Raw genomic sequence first — 20,612 nt, 5'->3', positions numbered from 1 at the left:
ACTGCTTTTAAACTTTTCCGCTTCAAGCTGACTTTCAAAACTTTATGTGCTTCCTGTATCCGAATCACTCGACAAAACACACCAACTTAACGCCGCTTTGTTCAACTTCCGTTTTTTGTTCTCTGTGTGTTTGGTTGAGGATTAGATTCATAGTCCCAAGCCGTCTGCAAAAATTCTCTGAAACCTTTTGTTGAGGACGTTTTAATAATTCTGCTCTTTCTTCAATCTCTGTTAAGCTTGAGTTCTGGGTTGTTGTGACGCTGTTAAACAGAACAAAGATAGAACTTGCAGTGTATGGTGATATGGCAGCCTGTATGGTGCCCCGGGTGAGGCCCCCTTCAGCTGTGTCATTCTACGCATAATCATAACATTTACAAATACCAAAAATAAAGTACGGAGAATACAGTTTATAAATATGCCAAATACTAAAATTGCCATGAGTTAAAACATATTGAAAATTAAAGGGAAATACAAGTAAAATGCAAAAAACCTTTATCACACAAATACATAAATATAAACACACTTTTAATGAAGAGGAAATGATTATTACACTATTGTAATTCAAATCAGAAACACATTTTTCACATCGGCTGTTTCGCCCCTCTCCCCTATATCGAAATGTGACATTGCCCTTTTTCTATTCTAAATGCGACTGAAGAGTATCATGTGTACCCTAAATCAGCAAGTCAGCTACAACGTGACATCGACCTTACTGTCAGACTCACGCCTCCATCTTTGATATATGATTCCTCCACAACTGTGTTCAGCTGGTTTACACGGTTTTGATTTCATACCAGTGATTTTGACCGCTTCTGGGTCCTCATGTCTTCAATCTACTGACGCCAATTAAACCAAATCACTGTCAAAGTTGCTCTGACACGCGGTCGAACATTTTACTGATTACCCTGTGGAATCCAACCCCAAGAGAACATCTGCAGCGTTAAGGTCTGACCTTCGTCCTCCAAATTTGCTTGCAAAGTCTTAATTGCCGGTAAATTTGGTCGACTCCACTGTGGCTCTAATGAGGGTCATTTTACGTGTTTTAAGAGTGCTGATTTTCATTCTCTTAATTTGTTTTACAATAGAAAATTAGCAATTCTCCGTTTAAGTTTTAGATAACTACACTATTACATTAATAGGGTGGTTTGGGGAAGTCTGCATTCTCCAAAGAGTTCAACAATCATGTGTCGCAAGCCTGAAATAAAGCATCTCCCTCTCAGGAGCTTGTGTCCTATGAGCACACGTTTTTTGAACTTGTGGGCACGACAGCTGGTTTGTGTAACAGCTTTTGTTTGGGCGGTGCCAGAGAAGAGTAGCAAAGCGTTCAAGGGTCCCAAAACAATTCCGGAGGAAGAGCAGCTCTTTGTGGGAAGTTCCTCAGCACCATGTTACACCTGGTTGTTTTTGTCGCTGTGGAAGAATCCTGATTTTGTAATCGTGTATTAAAAATGAATATCCCCTCCTCTGCTCTCTCCTCAGATCCAGACTTTGCAGACTTGGGAGTTCCCCCACCTCTGCCCTGTAGGTATACTCCTCTCTCTCTTTCTGTCTCTGCTTCGTCCTTTCTCTTTGTCTTCCACATTCACTCTCTATCTCAACACTCTTACCATCTCAATAAAGGTTATACACTGTTTACACCAGTTATATATATATATATATATATATATATATATATATATATATATATATATATATATATATTGTGTGTGTCAGATTTGTGAGACAGTGTGTGTTTATTTGTTTTTCTGTGTTTGTTCCAGCCTGTCAGTATGACATGGTCGGTCCAGAAGGTATCGTGGAGTCTCATCAGATCACCAGAGATGGGAAGGCTGGCCCTACCGAGGCCGTCGACTGCAAATGGTACATCCGTGCTCCGCCACGCTCCAAGGTTAGTGACATAAGCTCCGCTCGCGTCCCACTGTGTATTCGATTTAAAGGCGGACGTTGAAATGTCAAATAAAATAAAATGGAAATGAAATTGTGTGCTCCCATCAAGCTGGGTTGATGACAGCAGAGCGCAGTTACGTCAGAAAGAAAATCAAGAAAGAAAATAGAGGCTGTAAGTCTTTTGTTCGTTTTGACAATCACCATCCTCTTCTATGGAGGACGGGTGTTTTTTTCTCTCATTAATTTGCTGTTTCCATCCTGCATCCATCCACACATGCAGGGAGATCACGGGTTGCAACAGGAAGCTTTGATATTGCATGGTTTGTCTCTAGCTGTCAGCAGGGTCCCAATGTGAGTCCTTGTGGCTGTGAGGAGACTTGTTCCCCTGTTGGGTCAGACAGATATGCAGAAGGGTTTACTTGGAGTCAGGTCCATTTTTTTAATCAGCAAGCTGTTGCCAAGAGGAATGGAGGGATGGAAGATAGAGGGAGAGAGAGGAGAGGGAGTGGTTGTACACCAGGCAGACGGAGAGAGGGAGGCTGTGCTGATGAAATAGTGTTGCCATGCAGTTTGACCCTAAGGCCTTCCACCACCCGTATTTGTTTTCTTTGCCAGTGTTGGCCATGCTGCCCTGCATGCATATACTAATACAGACATGCAAGCCCACACATACACGCACACACACACACACACCTCCCCTACATATTCTACATATTAGACACTCTTCCTTATCTACTGGAGGTACCTGTGCTGCATTAACTCAACGGGATTAAAAGTTTCCCAAGGGTAGAGCAGCAGAGCAGGAAAAGGCAACTTTTTAAATGCCATAACTTTCCATGAGTCTATACTGTACGACTCCATCATATACGTGCACACACACACAGTGCAGTACAGGGCTGCAGTAAATCCAGTGGTTAAATGCTATTAGCCGTCTTCTGGGTGCATTTAATTTAACAAAATAAGACCACATTTTTACTTTGACTTTTATGGTTCGAACAATTCTTCCAAGGACAGGAGGTATTATGAAGCTCTTATCCGAGGATTTAAAAGGTTTGGCCACATTCATGATACTGTGCCAGTAAATGTGGAGGTATCCTAGGCCTCTTACTTAGATATTTTTTAGCATAAAGTTTGAATACCTATCCACTAATTCCAGAAGTCTGAAGCCGTATCGTTTGGAAGCGGCCTTCGAAGGCCGGTTGCTTCATTTCAGCACGACTAGGCTGTCCCATTTCAAAGGCTCTGACAAATGCAGCAGACCAATGCATTGTTCCATCCCAGAAGAATGAGAGCTTCAAAAGGCCAGATCCTTCTAGGGTCATCCTATGGCGTTGCAGGCAACATGACGTCAGATGCTTGAGTATCAGGCTTCAATCAACCAAACAGCCAATGGTACACTTTACAAATCAAGTGGTTCCAGCAGTGAGGACAGAACATGCTATGCGTTATTGCAAAAGCTGACGTCAATCCATATCAAATATTGACTTGTGTATAGTTTTTCATAATGGGACCTATTTGTCTAAATGTATGCATCGTGCCATTACTCCCAAGTATGAGATAAAGCTGTGCAGCTGAACCGTGTCACAATTTGTTTCACTAATTCAGCGCCTGTTAATGCTACAAGATGTTATCCTTTCCTATTTGTGGCCACCATGGAGATATCTTTAAACTCATTACACATTAGCAAAGCCGTTGAACTGTGTTCTGTCCCAAATGGAAGCATTTATTTGGTTGGCAGTACGTTTTCACGCTGTTTTTTCATATTGTGCTGCAAGCTCTTTTACTTTACACACACACACACACACTCACACACACACACACACACACACACACACACACACACACACACACACTGGTTTATGATATGACCGGCTGATAATATTCGAGAGGCCTGTGATTCATGGCCATGGCAGTTGCTCTTATCTGGCATATTCTTGGGTTGCATATTTCCTGCTGAAGCCCATAGAATAAAAGGTCTATTTCACCTGTTATTACTCAGAAATGACCTTCAGATTCAGCCGCTTTAAGCCCCAAGGCCACATGAACTGTACGACTCCGTCACCCACCTACAAACATTATGATTAGCACTCATGTGAAGCTGCACAATAAGTTTACTATTGAACAGGTAATATCCACTTCAATTATTGACCACCAAAAAGCTGAACAGGTTCCCGAGTCCCCCAAGTGGCATTCTAAACATAAGGAGAGTTTTCACCGATAGTCTTTGCTGTAAATGTAAACACACCCACAATACAAGATTAGAAAGTAATGGCACATTTACACACTACAGTATATAACTACGATTATTGCTCCATAGGCAGCGATGCACCGCCTAACGTCTCTCAAGTGACCTCATGGGGAAGCAGACGTAAACAGAATGGAGAGTGGTGTGGAGGGGACAACTTGGTCTAGCATCAATAAGCAAAAAGCAAAAGGGTGATGAGGATATGTTCTGAAAGACTGGGTCAACACAGGTTGTATCTATTCTTCCGGTGTGGCCCAGACGATTCTGCTGGCAGCTCAGGAGGTTGGAGAATGGCTCTGTAGCCCGTCACACCACCAGATAATCTGGGCCGAGCATCAGCACTGACCAAGGTTCCAGACCACATTCCTCCTCCGATGGGGTTTAAATCAGCCCGAAACTCCTGCTGTCTGAGCTCAGTAGAAGTAAAGTGAACAAGTCAGCCAATGCATTGATGCTTCTGTGCCAAAGGGGGCCATAAGTCAGTTTTGTGGCACATTCTTGAATCCATGCGTGTGAAGCCGAGGCCGGGGTCCGTGCATGAAAGAGCAAAAGAGTGACTGAGCCCAGCAGGGTGATGATGTATTTCACCTGGACTGAATCAGTGTCACATTTGGCCCTGCAGGAGCGCCTCACAAGGCGAGTGGTGGGGCAAAGGCTGACAGTCATTGACACTGATGGACAAGGCAGCAAATACATTTTTATCTATTACACAGCGGCCCGGAGCTCTTATACCCCCGTCACAAGCGCTCACACCCAGTTACACATAAAATATATAAAACTTACAGTATCTCCCTTTGTCTCCTCTGGCTCCTCACGTCTTCTCTCTGTCGAAGACGTTTCCGCTCACATGTTACTGCAGTGAAGGAGATGCACATGATACCCCCCCCCCTCCCCCCCGCCACCGCCACCGCCACCATCTCTCCATCACTGCGTGTGCATGCATGCAGGGCAAGGCTTTCATTTCCCGATGCTGATACAGTGCTGCACTGTACCCAGTGTGCCAGAAACAGCAGAGAGATAATGACATCCTATACCGGAGGCTCTAATTAGACTGCATCGGAGAGCTCCGGAGAGGAAGAGCTGAGGAGAGGGGGACAGAGGAGGAGGCAAAATGGGAAAAGATATATTTAATAATGCATTTTATTGGAGGTCTGAATGTATAGAGAGGGAGTTAAGGGGTGAGGCGGCAGATGGCAGAGAAGGGGTGGCATGAGGGTTGAGGACTGAGTGAAATGTGTACCTGCAAGTAAGCAATAATGGCCATGTGTTGTTGCCAGAAGTGACGGCACTGCACCAATTATAATGCCATAACGTGATCGCTTTACATTTCCACATGTTATGTTGTGATGACAGCTTTACAGATAGATTTCTCAGAAAGAATAAAAATAGATTTACCGGTTTGTAAGTAAAGCAAAAAAAACAACATGCAGCCGTCGGCAGCAATTTCCCCTTTTAAAGATAACTTGTGAGTACATCAGGGAAGATAAAGGCATAATTGATGCTTTAACAAATATAATTGGGTTCTAAGTTTGTCATAATTACACCTCGTGTCAACTGAACTCTGTTTTTCTCGTAGTGTTCCTCCTCTGTCCTGGTTGGACAGCTGTCCGAGTCCAGCTGACGGTTGTTAGCTGGAGAGCAATATTTTTTAACCTCCCTCATTTGGACTCATAACGGTCAGCACCCCCCCACCACACACCGCTTCCTGCACCGCCTGACACCTCCCGTTTCTTAACCCCCCCGGCGATAATGGCCCCAATATGGACCTTCATTCTGACCGTAATGAACAAGCACTGATGCCGTTACATGCCCCTTTTTTAACAGAGAACAGTGAGAACATATTCTCTGGCAGTCAGTGATGGATTCTGTGCCGTAATTAGACGCCGTGGAATCAATGACGAAACGGGCTCTTTTCCTGCTGTGGCCAATCTCACGCCTTACAAATTGGTGATTGTATCTATCTGATCCATTGCCGTCACGTGGCTTTGAGATGCCATCTGCACTCCTGATTTTTCTTCATCGCCGTTCAGTTGGAGGACTTCATCTATGGAAGCTGTAAAAAGAAAGAAAAACCTCCAAAGCTTTTGTATCTGTTGCTCTAACTCACGGAGAGTTACAAAGCTTTCTCTAACACCTGCACAGTCACGTGTTTGAGTTTTGCTTAAGTGAATGGAAGAGATATCACAGGGATGAAAAAATTGTAGTTATTAATAGGGATGTGATTTTAAAGCATAAAAAGGTGTGTGTAGGTGGCAACTTGATGGAAAGGCTTTTTTCTTTTATCTGTGTTACTCTGCCGATGTAGCGATAATTGAAATCGCTCTTTTTACTTTGTTCTATAGCCTGCAACTATTAGCACTCCGCTTCCTCTCACTTTCCAGAAATGAAGATCTGGCATACGAGCACTGCCATCTTGACTGTTTATTGCCAGCGTAGTGATGGTTAGACGGTATCGAGGTCCAAATACTTAATTAAAACCAAATTTACCGAAACAGCAACGTTACAACAACTCCCTTTGAATGACAGAAACAATCTGTGAGAAAACATCATCTAACGTGTACTTTTACTTTTTACTTTGGCCCATACCTTATTCAGAACATTGAGGAGGCCGGGTTTATGAGCTGTACTGCAGCCAGCCACCAGGCCACCAGCCACTGCAGAATTTAATGTTAACCTGATAATTAGTAAAGTGATCAGCTATGTCATAATTGTCATAATTGTACCATGAATGCACAAACAAATCTGTTTTGACCTGATGTTGGCAGAACAGAATGTCAGTACTATTCCTACACAGAGGACCATGAATGTCTGTACACCTTCCGCTTCATGACTCCTGCTACATTCAGTTATGATGGTCATGATGGGGGATTGTGCTCAGTAATAAAGGTAATTTCATTACTTTTATCAGCCATTAGCACCGAATGAAGTCTATTAAAAAAAGTGTTTTATCAACAATGTTTTTCTATTTGTAATTAGTCCCCCCTGATTGAATTCGCTTTTATTGGTTACAGACTACTGCATTTAATGCACTCTTGGTACAAAACTCCATGTCTAATTTGGCTTCAATGGAATGATGGGGCCAAGTGTCCTAATTAACATAATCATTGGTACTTTTTCCAATTACTTGCTTCTTGAACTTTAACACAAATGGAGGGAATTTCGGTGGAGAGCACCTAACCACAACCTTAACCTTGATTAATGACCTTTTATAATTTCACATTAACTTCTTTGGTCATGTGCCATTTTCAAACAGCATTCACCCACAGCAGCTACTTTTTGCTAAATCCTAATACACGACAAAGCTTGGATAAGATGTTTGAAAGTAAACCGAGTGAGGCAACACCTCCATCTCGGCAAAGCATCTTGCAGGCAGATATTCTGACCTTTAAAGGAATCCAAATAAATAACATGTTCAGACTATCTTGACCATGACTTACAAGCTGTAACATTCACATCTATACAGATCAATAACTCTCCTCATGAATCATCAAATTAAACTCAATCATTACTGTCAATGATAACCACTGCATCCACAGCTTTGTCAATAACTCTTTCTGATATTTGAATTATTTCTATTGACATGAAATATGAATAAAATTAAAATCTCAGCCCTTGAGGTGTAATAAGATTTAATTTCTCGTAGCTTAAATAAAGAATCAAACCATTTAATAACATTATGACCTCGATCCAATTATTTTCAATTTCAATGCAAATCCTTGGTCTGCACATTAATAACACTTCGCCCTGTAAAGTCGTTTAGATTCTATCTGTTGCGTATAATTCAATTCCTTCAAGCCGGGGTATCATTTCAGTATTGGTATTGAGATATTTAGTCAGGGATCATATCTAAGTCATAATTTTGCCATTGTGACAATTCCACTTTAATCTCTGTTTCTTTGACTTAATCCACTTTACTAAGAAAAATGATTTTGGACACTTAAGGATGCGCCGTCTCGAAATCTCCATCACATTTAAAGGCGCAGTACTGGAACCCCAAGCACTCCCCGGTGACATGAGCTGAAAAATGTCCGCTGAGCCTCTTCAATCTTCTGGCCCTCCCTGCAGGGATCAGAACAGTGATATCGATACAAGCCCATGACTTCTGGGGCACAAATTAAGTTTCTGAAAGGCAGATTTTCCCTGTGAACAGTTTAAACATGTGTGCTTCTATCTCTGCAATGACATGGAACAGAATTTCAATCCACTATCTTAGCGAGACCAAACAAAATGCGCTGTTTCCTGTGATGGAGCAAATTTAGCCGACATAGTGGCAGAATAAGACACATTTTTTAATTACATGGAACAGAAGTGACACCAGGAGGAGACCTCGGTTGGATTGGCGAGGTTGTTCTCACCCTTCGATCCATTTCGCCCCGTCATTTTGGAGTCGACGTTGCGCGGTCCATTATCGTGCTCCATCTGCAGCTCTTGTCTTTGGGCATTTAAAGCGCCACATTTCCCAGTCACACTTCGGGAGTGGTCCGCTCATTAACCGTAATGACGGCGAGCGCTGTGCGCAGCCGACCGGAACCGTAGCTGTGATTGGGTGATCTCGGCCTGATGAATGAGTGACAAGCAAGGATGCCGAGGCCACTGGGACATTGAGGGTCAAAGTGAATGGACAAGGGGGCTGTTTGGGTCCATGAACATTTTGTCCCCCGAATATCCAAAGCATGTGGTGAAAATGTCCTACGTCTACGTGAAGTTTAACGAGGGTGTAGGTTTTTTGTGTAATGTGTAATCTCAACAAATATGGATAATGACTTCAAAGCTAATAGACTCTGTCTGCCTACGAGTTCACATTTGATATGCGTATGTAATGACTTTGTACAAGCTGCAGTCTGTCAGTCTTATTCCATTAAAGAGCTGCTGTATCAGGCACTGGGATAATGAGTGAGATGCACAGGCCATAATAGGAAGGAGCTGAAATCCCTCTCTTCTTCTCTCTCTTTCGTTTTGTTCATGTCTTTCCACTGTGTTGTCCCGTCCTTCAATTTCCCCCTCAATTAATCTCTTCTTCTCCTCCTTGTGTTTCCTCTCCTCTCCGCCTCCTGCACAGATCTACCTGCGTTTCCTCGACTATGAGATGGCCAACTCCAACGAGTGCAAGCGCAACTTTGTGGCAGTGTACGACGGCGGCAGGTGGGACGTTCTGACATTTCAATGAAGATTGGACTATTGCGTTATGCATGTGTGTGACTGACAGTGAGGGACAATTGGCATGCCAATCACGGTGGTCTATATTTTGGGGAGGATTTAGCTCACATAGTTTATTTTCATTTCTCTCCCCGTGTGTCAGGGGCCCGTGTCATTCCAGAAACACACGTGCATTGAATCGGCAGTGGGGATTATCCTGCTGTGTATAATGTGTTAACTGATAAAGCTGCTAGCGGTTGCCAGTCTTTGTTATGCTAAGCTAACCAGCTACTACTGCATCAACAGCTCAGCAAGCAAGCAAATAAGCATATTCCCCAAAACATTGGACTGCTGTATTTCTTTACTAAAATAGTAAGAATACAACTTCTTGAGACTCCTATCTTGAAATTATGATCATTGATAACATAGTTGGTGTGTGGAGATAAGGATATAATGAAGTAGTGAGCTGCAGTGTTCTTAAAACAAAATATGAGCTCCTCAACAATCTGATAACGACAACATTCACTTGCGATCACTGATAACGGGACTGGAATATGCGTAACGACCACGGCCGCTTTGACATCCTGTTAATTGATGTGAATTATTGAAAAGCACAGCACGCGTGGGCTGTTATTATTCGATACTAAACCATGTGTTTCTTTCTCGTCCCGTCTCGCCTCAGCTCGGTGGAAGACCTCAAGAGCAAGTACTGCTCCACGGTGGCCAACGACATCATGCTGGTTTCCACGCTGGGCGTCATCCGCATGTGGGCGGACGAGAACAGCCGCAAGAGTCGCTTCCGCATCCTTTTCACAACCTACCAAGAACGTAAGGCAGCACTCGCAGCGCAAACACCCGCACGTGCACATGTACTGGCTATTATAAAGACGCCAACAGCAACCTAATGAGATAATCGGATTAGCTTTGTCCATCACTTCACGACACCATGACAGGGACGTTGAAAAGAAAAGAGGGCTGCCCTTGATGGAAGCCCAGCTATATGTCATTCATTGAAATGCTGTCAGAGGTTTCCATTCAGTTTTATGACCATTTAAACAGCACCAAGCAGGAAAGCAGGGGACACGATTTCCACTATAATGGATATCGGCGCTGGGTGATTGTGGACATGACACAATGGTTGGATTGGAGTTGAACTGCCGAAGAACCACAGGTGTGCTATTCCCCGTATTTTCAAAAAGGTAAAGCGATTGGGATAAAGAAGGATCAAGAGAGAGAAACAGAAACCGAGACAAAGGAATAATAGAAATAGCTACAATATGCTCACATCTACCTCTTTGAGCCAAACACCTGGGAGAGATTAAAATTCAGACACACACACAGACTAACACACACACACAAGGTTGTCCTCTCATTCACATGCTTCTCAGTGATAGAGCGTGTAGTTCTGACAGGGGTTGCAGAGGGCATTCTATGTACTAGTGAGGTGAATGCCGATGGTCTGAGGCTTATGAGTATGGCCTGTACATCATGTCAACGTCACAGATACAAAAACGTAGTAAGTACACAACCCCAACACACCCACAGACACACACACACACACACACACACACACACACACTGAACATTGTATCTGCACTTTTGGAGCTTGAAAATAAAGAGTAAAAGTGTTTTTATGTTTTTAATTGCTACTGGAACATTGTAATTTCCCTTCTGGGATGAATACATTATCCATCTATCCATCTGTCCAATTAACCATCTGTCCAATTAACCATATGCCCATCAATCAATCTATCTATCTATCTATCTATCTATCTATCTATCTATCTATCTATCTATCTATCTATCTATCTATCTATCTATCTATCTATCTATCTATCTATCTATCTATTTATATATATATATATATATCATATCTATCTATCTTTCTCTCAAATCAAACTCTGTTAGATTCAAAATATAAGTAAACAGGCTGCTAAAAAAAATGCTATTAACTTATTTAATTATAAGAATTGCACTGTCTTTATTCTAAGATGTGATTCGGTCTTTTTACTGTGGTGAAACCAAACCCAATGCCAGATGCTTCCTCTCAGAAGGCTCTATTTATTCCACAGTGCGTCACTTTGGGATTAAGGCTGTTGAGAAGCAGAGAAAATGCATCTAAGATAAAGTCATGTTCCTAGACCGGTTATTTCAAAGTGCTTTCAGTTTGTTTTTCCTTCATAAGCAGCTGATTGGATTTATTGAACGCCACAAAGTGCAGCCACGCCAATGAGAAATCATGAAACCCTGAAGGACGATCGGCCCGATGCTCCTCACCCAGTCCTGGATATATATCAACCTACATGTCTGTGGGTTAAAGATATGACGGTCGTGTGACTATCTACCGAGCGGCTGACAGCAGCAGCTGAGTGGTTTGGGTTTGCGGAGTCACTGTCCCCCTTTGAAAGGCCGTCTCTTTTTTCTTTTTTTTTCTCGCCAAGCGGAGCCAGGATGTGTTGTTGCCGGGGCAACGCCTCTGCCTAAGTCACTCAGCCGATCCCCCGGCCAGACCTCAGCCTTTAGACTCTAGAGCAGCCTCCACCACCGCTCAGCAGCACTGCACCAAACCTGTCAGGGCTGTCAATGAAGCAGGTGTGTGAGCGCTCCGGAGAGCACCCACCGTAACACAAGTAACTCCCGTCTGGTGTGCGCTCTCACCACGTTGTCATGGCAGATTGTTTTTTTTTTTGTTTCTTGGTTGTTTTTTTTAAGAATACTGTAAAAAGTAGCACACAGCACTGTGCATGGGTACATGTGGAGCGATGCAGCTTATGGGAGTATGCAGAGGGATTAGTTTGGAGAAAATCCCAGTGAAACTAAATATACATGTGTGTACTACGTGCGATTACATTTTGTATGTTTGAGGTATTTTAAGAGACAAAGCTATATTAAAGGACTTGTGTACAAGGAGTGATTACATATACACCGATCAGCCACAGCATTAAAACAAGTTACCTGGGTGAAAACAACCTGTATGTTGTGGCTGATCCTTTGAAATATTATGTACATCTTCATATAAATGTATGTATGTACACTTATCCATATTTATGTATGATTTTACAGATTTTTTTCCTCATCTGCTCGCGGAAAAGTTTTGTGCTTTGAAACCGAGAGCATGGAATTTGATTTTGGTGCAGATCTGGATCACAGGGCAGATTCAGGAATATTCTTCAACATTGTTAGACAGAGCACGAAAAAAGGTCCATTCATGGATCTTGATGCGAAACATCTGGCATGACAAGAGGACGGATATTTACGAGTGTACAAACTTTAATGCAAACAGTAATAGGAAGATTTAAAGCCACTCATTGCACCGGAGTCTATTGCCATTCTAAAAGTACGTAATTAATTTGGGAGAAAGCTCTCTATGACAGTTTTATCAGCAGATATTCTCTCAGAAAGCCACAGTCATCATTATAGTGTGTTTGAATAGTAGGCGTTCCAGAGCCGTTGTTGAAGAAGCTCGTAAGAAGACCTTGGGTTATGTTTGTCTTAATAATATATATCACTGCAGGTGGTGCAGATGTGTCCAATGCTATGATGTGTACTACAAAAGCATTGTAAGAAATTACTACATTCGGTTCACCCACGTGAAAGGAAATTCTGTAACCACTGCCTGTGTGTTGTGTGTGTGTGTGTGTGTGTGTGTGTGCGTGTGCGTGTGCATGTGCATGTGTGTGTGCGTGTGTGTGTGCGTGTGTCTGTGTGTGTCTGTGTGTGTGTGTGTGTTAGAGGTGCACTAACTGGATTTGCAGCTTACAGGGCACTTCTTACAATAAGTGTTCCCCTGCCACAGTAGCTCCTGAGCCTTTCTATATTTTTTCCCAGCTGCTGGTTCCCAGTGGGACCAGCAGCTTTTAGAGGACCATTCAAAGCTGCTGACTCCCAGAGAGTCGCTACGGTGGGAGAGCAACATTCCCGAACGCAAACTTCCGTTTTTTTATCGTTCACGCAGTTCACACCTGCTCATCTCACTTTAGTTCGGAGCTCATTTTCACAAACACACACAACTATACACGGGGTAGAAGAAAGCGAAACCTATCTTTACTCAAGAAGCAATTATGTCCCGGGTGATATATTTGCTTGTGAGACGTCTCGGCTGTCAGAATCGTTACGCCTCATCGACGGATACCTGTCTCAGGAGCTGCAGATAGAAATTTGACTCTGGCCCCGATACACACATCACATCCCGTCTCTTGTCAAGCTTCTTAATTGTATGCACGGAAGCATTGGAGAACAACATACCGTGCTGATATTTGCTCATGGATGGATCTTTGCTCTTGTCTCAGATCAGATAACATCATCTCTGCACACCTGTTATCTTGGTTGCGTTAGGATGGAGAAGTATAATGTGAACTAGTTATTAGTCAACAGAAGATTGTAACACAATTAATAAAAAAATAGAATTTAAGATTTTAAAAATGCTGAGTAAGATCTTTCCAAGGTCCACCCCACCTCTCAGATAAGCGCTGGGCTAATGGATGGATGGATGGATGGAGATATAAGTAAGTCACACTAGCAGACAATCTTAATTTAATATTAATGATTAATTGCCTTTATGAGACAGTTGTGAAAAAGGTGGTTAATTTAAAGGTGCAAATACATGGAAGCAAGTAAAAGGCTCACTCCCCTCTGGGGCGTGTGGATATTGAAGGTCTATGGAGATTTGAGATATAAGCGGGTGCTGGTCCATGCTGTGCTGTAAAAACAAATAAAATAATCTTTAAATCCATTCTACAGTATATTTCACTGGTGACAGATGAAGGGAGATCAATGTTGGCAAGAAAACCAAAAACATATCATGTAGATGAAATGAGAGATTACAGTGCTCGCAGAAAACTATATTGATGACATCAGAGTAGAAATAGTCTAACTGCACGGCTACAAAACAATAACACAAAACAAATCTATGGTGATTATTTGAGTAGAAAAATTCATTATACCCATGTGAAGCTTCCAGCGCTTCACTGCAGAAGCCCCCCCCCCCCCTCCCCTCCGCTCTGCAGAGACACTGAGACTATTTTCATCAGCCACTCATTAAGGAGTTAATTTGTGCTGCCAGCAGTGACTGTGAATGTCTCTGTGCGGGCAAAAGGGCACTTTTATTACAAAGTCTTGAAATTAATTTTGCAGGAGATTAGTGTGGATCACGCTCTTTGTAACGTCGGGTCTCACCCTGTGGTGTTCAGAGGAGGGGGGGGGGTGTATCACTGCAGAATGAGAAGCAGTGAGCTCCCTCTGGTGGTTGTGAGCAAACAAATGTTGCAGTTTTTGGCATATCCTGTAGAAAAAGAAAAAAACAGAGGATGAAAAGATGAAAAAACTGTGATAGTGGCGAGAAAATGAGAAGAGGAGTATCAGAACGCACAGCGAGCGCTCATATAGCCCAAGAAATTCTGGCAAAGTCCCAGGATGGGACACAGAGGGAGATAGAGATAAGTCACTCTAATTTGGTGTGTTATTATTCACTTGGGATGAGTGCTGGGCTGAAAACAGCCATACATCACGGTGGTAACACTGTCAGATAGTCCCCAGCTCTGCCATACCTCTGGCAAGCTGCTTTAGTGCACAGTGCCAGTGCTGTGCAGGAGAGAGGGGAGAGCGGGAGATAAAGAGAGAGAGAGAGAGAGATTAATAGAAAGAGAGTGAGAGGGGAGAGGACGTCTCCTCCAGTATCAAACAACTATCAACAGGATAGAGTTATCCATTACATTCATGTCAGTGGCAAAACTGGTAACTCTTGGCAAATGTGCAAATTGGAGGTGGTTTCATACTTACCCCCCTGGGCCAATGGTACGTTGTTTATTCTATACATCTGCAGTGGTGGAATCTGGCTAAATAAATTTGCTTAAATACAGCACTAAACACAATTTCTACTTCATGCTACTGTTCCTAACCCAATTGCAATTACCTCCTCCTCCCCCAATCAGCTTCACATTAAAAATGTTGCTTTTTCCCCTATTACAATTATTATTTTAACGAATATAGATAGAAGGAAAGAAGAAAGGAAAAGAAAAGGTTCACTTGCAATTCAATTTAGCAAACTTTAAAGATAAATATAACCAGAACGAAAAAATTCAGTTTCTGCAAATATATGCATCCAAGACTGTCATGTTATCACTACTGCAGTAGAACTGAATATTTCAAAGCAGTAATTCCAGCTTTATAAATCCTATAACTAGAAAGGCCCAACAGTCCCCTCATGAATCCACATTTATATTCTTATTTGAGAAAAACTGAAAAATGTAGACACAAACATGACCGCTACCTGTGAAATGACGCTGTAGAGTTAATGGGACAAGCTATTTTACCCTATGGTTCACTCACAATGCTCTACTGAGATTAACAGGGGGGTGCTACTCTATGAATTGACCGATCAGGTGGTTTATGCATTTATCTGATTGGTTGCTGAGAGGAAAGGGCACCTTGGGTCTAAATTATTATGTTGCCATATGATGATGGAGCCCGAAACATTATCACTCCGATTTTTACGACCATGTTCTGCTGATGTGTGACTCACGGAGGCGGAGACAATGGCAGCTTTATGTCTCCAACAGGCCTCATGGCAAGGGCAGGTGTCATGATGGATGGTGTGTTTGAGGACATGCTCATGTTTATTACCTGGTTACGTGCCGACAAGGGCTGCGCACCGAGGACAAATAAACATCATCTCGCATAAATAGGAAGGATTTGTTGTGGGTTTGTTATTTGTGCGGATGATTCTGAAATGTCATTGCAATCTCTGCAAATGCCACAATAACACACACACACACACACACACACACATTTTCCAAGGAATTCAGTCACATCCTCGAGTTGCCTCTGCAAATGTTTGAAGAGGGGCTTGAGGATGAAAATTCATGAAGAACAGATGGGTTCATGGGGAACAGGTCTGATTTGAGTAATTCCCATTCAAATTTATTTCGTCAAAATCTGGCACACTGGAACTTCTCTACAGCTGTACTTCATATTCAACTAGTGCTCCAAGGGATATTCACTAAAAAGTAGTTGAGCAGTTTTTGCCAAACGGTTTTTATGGCTTCTTTACCTGGTAATCAATACATAATAAGCTTTCAGGACTATCGCGTTGATTTGCTTTCTTCTTTTCCAGCTCCTTGTGATGCTGATGCCTTCTTCTGTCACAGCAACATGTGCATAAACAGCACACTGGTGTGTAACGGCATGCAGAACTGTGTCTACCCCTGGGATGAGAACCAGTGTAAAGGTGAGATTTTACATTTCAGCTCATTTGACCCTTTTGTCTCACATGAACCAATTGTTTTAAGGGTTTGAGAGAAAGTTGCAGCACCCTGGGAAGAGACTTCTGCTATGTATCAATCATCCCATTCTTACACTTGCTATCTGGAGTGCTTAAAGGTGTGCACACTGACAGTTATAACAATATGCAGAGCATTATCCCTGCCCAGATGGTGCACTCATAATAGTCAAGTTTGAAATGCTACTCATGACACTCATCACCCTCAGCAGTTGCCAACTTGGCTATGCAGCAACATTTTCTTTTTTCTTTTGAAAATGGGGCTGAGAAAAGAGGACACATAATGTGTAAAATATGTAAATCAGGAGCAAAGCAGCCAGTAGATATTGTCCTGTAGAAATTCTATGCCAGAGAATATTCATGTTCATAGTGTACTACTCGTAAGAGTACAGTTGGAAGTATCAGAGTTGAGACATCCAGTACTTTTGAACGTTTCAGCACCATGGACAGTGGCAGAGCGTTAGAACTTGAACCACAGGCTGCATTTAAAGATGGACGACACAACTCTGCTCCCCAGCACTGAAGCCAAAGCTATATCAGCTACTGTAGAGGCCATGAACCCCACCTCCTCCATGTTAGTAGATGGAAGATGGACCTCTCTAAAAAGTCAGAGTCAGAGGACTCTGGCTGTACATGCAAAATATGGCAGCGTTAGTGTTTGAGATATTTGGCCTTCATTTCTGAATATAGAATATATCATCTCCTTGTATATAGTCTTTGGTTTAAACTGGGTGTACTTTAGAAAATCTGTAGTCACTGCTGATTCAATGAGACCAGCACCAAACAAACCACAGAGCAGTCATTCTAGTTTATATATAACGAAGATGAACAAGTTATAAAACTCAAACTGGCTTCATGAAGCTCATCACAAACTCAATTCATCTGGGTCCAGGTTGATGTATAAGAACTGCTCCCATGTCTTTGTTTTTGTTCTTTGAAGGTGGCTCAAGCTGAGCGAGGTTCTGTGAACTTCCTGAGTGTGTGATACTATCAAATTCTTCTCATACACACAGAATTTTAAAGCTAGTGGATCCATACCTTTATACAGTACTGGCACATTGTGCAATCATCAGCAGTGTGCTCCTGCACTAGCAGAATAAACCGGTACAGAAGGGTTAAAGCCAGGCGAGATTTTACACTAATTAATCGATTGTGAATGGCATTATTCCCTTGGTCGGATACAAGCTTTGCTGAAATTACGTTAATGTAAGCGGGTCGCACACCCAAGTCAAATCTCTGTGTTAGAGAGATAATGCTGGCAGCTGGATAATCTGCACCTCTGATTTGAGATTTTTCCTTTTTGCAGCATCGACATTTATGATTCTAATCCAATATGTCAAGACTCTTGGGATGAGCTACTATATATTTCCAATTAACCAGTTTTCTAGTCCTTGACCTTTACCGACCCATCACCTCATTCCAATACATATAAGATGAGATCTATACTGCAGCTCCCCTGATCCCTCATGCATCCCAACTCCCACATCAATTAAATACGTGATTTTGATCATCATTAACGTATGGTTAAAATTAGCTCTTGTCAAACTCACAAAACACCAACTGTCTGACCTTGCATGAAGTCTCAATCTACTTTCCCACAGTAAACTTCAGCCTCAGCGTTCCCCTCATGCCTTTGAATCAAAGAAAACAGTTGTACGGAGATGATGTCTGTGTATTCTGTATATTCTGTAACTATCTCTCTCTGTAAGCCAAACCAATGACAAATCGCATCAATTAAGTAGATCCTGCAACTCAGCAAGGAGGCGGCCATGTTCCTCAGCGGTTTACCCTGCTCAAGTAATGCATAGGTTCACCACATGGCCCACATTTGTCCTCATTAGTGGTAAAATGTCAGGCTTTATTCCTTTCTGCTTTACGCCTCTGAATGTATCCATTTACTGTCGCTGTGCTACAAGTTCATCCAGTATTAAAATGTCACACGTCTCCCCACAGATTAGCCCCACGTGTCCTTACAAGTCCTTGTGCTGTCTCTGTTAGTTTGTGCTCCTCTGTGTAGTTTCCCGTGTGATAAAGAGAGCACAGCTGTGATTTATACAACCTTCTTGTTCTGCTTGATACCTGATAAAAGTAACAGCCTTAACCTTGGACATGACAGGTTCGGGCTGTAGGGAGATATCTTTACATGTGAGCTATAGGTTCTGTTTCTTCCACACAGTTAAGAAGTACAACACAGGTACTGTGCTGGTTGTGAACAGGGTTTATTTTTCAACACAACCCCATAAAATAAAGTAAGATCAAATTCCCCCATCCTTGGAGGTAATGCTTTGATTGTTTACTACTTAAGGTATTTGTTTGACCTAGCATGGTACCATCCCTTACATTAGCAGTGATAGACACACAGTTTAATCATCTCATTGAACTCATGCATTTTTGGTTTTGAGAAAATGAAAAAAATATCCCATCATCTAAACCAGAGGCCTTCAACAGGGGGTCCGCGACCCCTAGGGGGTCCACGGAGATACTGCAGGGGGGTCGTTAAATGTTTTGTTGATTAGACAATTTTTTATATTTTTTATAATTTTTTATTTATTTTCTAACCAATTTTTTCCACAAATTTAAATGTCTTTAAATACACATTAACATTCATCCAACATATTGAGAGGCTGATTTGACCCTCTGTCTGACAACCTCCATCTGTCCAAGGTTTGTGTGAATAAGTTGTGTGCTACCCATCAGGGTCCGACATCTCACTGATGTGGGAGTATGTGTGGCATCCACAGATGGCTTGAGGATTCACTGTCTCTTCTACATGTGTTTAATAAAAATAAAACATGAATCTGTGAATTACTTTAAAAGCTCAGTGTTGTATGCAAGCCTACCTGTACCTTGCACATGTTTAAATTAAAAACATGAAAATATGCACCCGTGTTATATTTGAATAGCTTAGTATTGATTGCGCAATAACAGGGTAGCTATGTTTATATATCGCACTAGGCCCAGTTTAATATAAAAAACAATTTTATACAATATATAGTAGGGGGTCCCTGCTCCATCTCTCCACCAGTTTGGGGGTCCTTTGCCTGAAAAACGTTGAAGACCCCTAATCTAAACTCTTTATATACAGAGTATTTAACTTACTAGAGCCCCGTGCGCACTTCATAAACTTGCAGAAATAGGACCATACCTAGTCTTAGTTGGTAACCAAGGAAATACTAATGGTCAGTAACTGGGCAAACAATTGGTAATCTGTTCAAGTTTTTCAGCTATGCTATGGGGCATATAGGTAATATTCTCATGTGTTCTGTCTCCGCCCTGCTCTCTCTCTCTAAAACTGTACAGAGAAAAGGAAAGCCAACATCCTCGACAACCTGAACAACACAAACGGGACCATCATCGGTGTCACCTGCTGCATCGTCCTCATCCTCCTCATCGTCTCCGTCATTGTCCAGATCAAGCAGCCCCGTAAGAAGTACATCCTGCGGCGTGAGGACTTTGACCCCACCATGTTCCAGGAGGTGTTTGAGCCGCCTCACTACGAGCTGTGTACATTACGGAGTGCCACCGCAGCCGCAGCGGCATCGGCAGACTTAGTCGACCTGGCGGAAGACTTTGAGAACTACCACGCCCTTCGCCGTGCCTCCTCACGCTGCATCCACGACCACCACTGTGGGTCCGCCTCCAACCCCGGCTCCGCCCACTTATCCCAGCTGTCACTGAGCGGACGAGGAAGCCGCGGGAACTTGAGCGGCCGAGACGGAGGCACCCTGCTCACGGACCTTCCACAGCCGCCCATGGCAGTGCGGCCATTGCTGCCGGCCACGTCAAACCGCAGGAGCATCTTGGTCATGAAGCACAGCTACTCACAGGAGGCGGCGGACAATGGATGTGACCTGGATGATGACATGGAAGAAGTTCCCACCACCAGCCACCGGCTTTCACGCCACGAAAAGGCAGTACAGCGGTCAGTATCCATAGATTTCTGATGAGGGAAGAACAACAACAGAATAGTTAACTATGGGGGTGTTTGAAATGAATGTTGGATAAACTACATTTATTTTGTTTTCATTACTTTAGCTTTCTCCCTCTTCCTCTCATTGCTTTTGTAGA

At 42.7% G+C, this 20,612-nt stretch overlaps 1 protein-coding gene across 2 annotated transcripts in view; it reads left to right on the top strand.

Annotated features, from left to right (window-relative positions):
* neto1l (neuropilin (NRP) and tolloid (TLL)-like 1, like) overlaps positions 1 to 20,612 on the top strand; it is a 65,589-nt gene that overhangs the window by 40,968 nt on the left and 4,009 nt on the right. For both annotated transcript variants that reach the window (XM_062379767.1, XM_062379768.1), the window contains exons 5-10: positions 1,480 to 1,521; positions 1,761 to 1,888; positions 9,192 to 9,274; positions 9,951 to 10,096; positions 16,380 to 16,493; positions 19,845 to 20,466. In XM_062379767.1, the coding sequence (XP_062235751.1) occupies positions 1,480 to 1,521; positions 1,761 to 1,888; positions 9,192 to 9,274; positions 9,951 to 10,096; positions 16,380 to 16,493; positions 19,845 to 20,466 (1,135 nt within the window). The remainder of the gene's footprint in view (positions 1 to 1,479; positions 1,522 to 1,760; positions 1,889 to 9,191; positions 9,275 to 9,950; positions 10,097 to 16,379; positions 16,494 to 19,844; positions 20,467 to 20,612) is intronic.

Source organism: Platichthys flesus, chromosome 21, assembly GCF_949316205.1.
Source record: "Platichthys flesus chromosome 21, fPlaFle2.1, whole genome shotgun sequence".
NCBI lineage: Eukaryota > Metazoa > Chordata > Actinopteri > Pleuronectiformes > Pleuronectidae > Platichthys > Platichthys flesus.
Note: the sequence above shows the minus strand (reverse complement) of the source record. Positions and strands in the feature narration are given on the sequence as shown.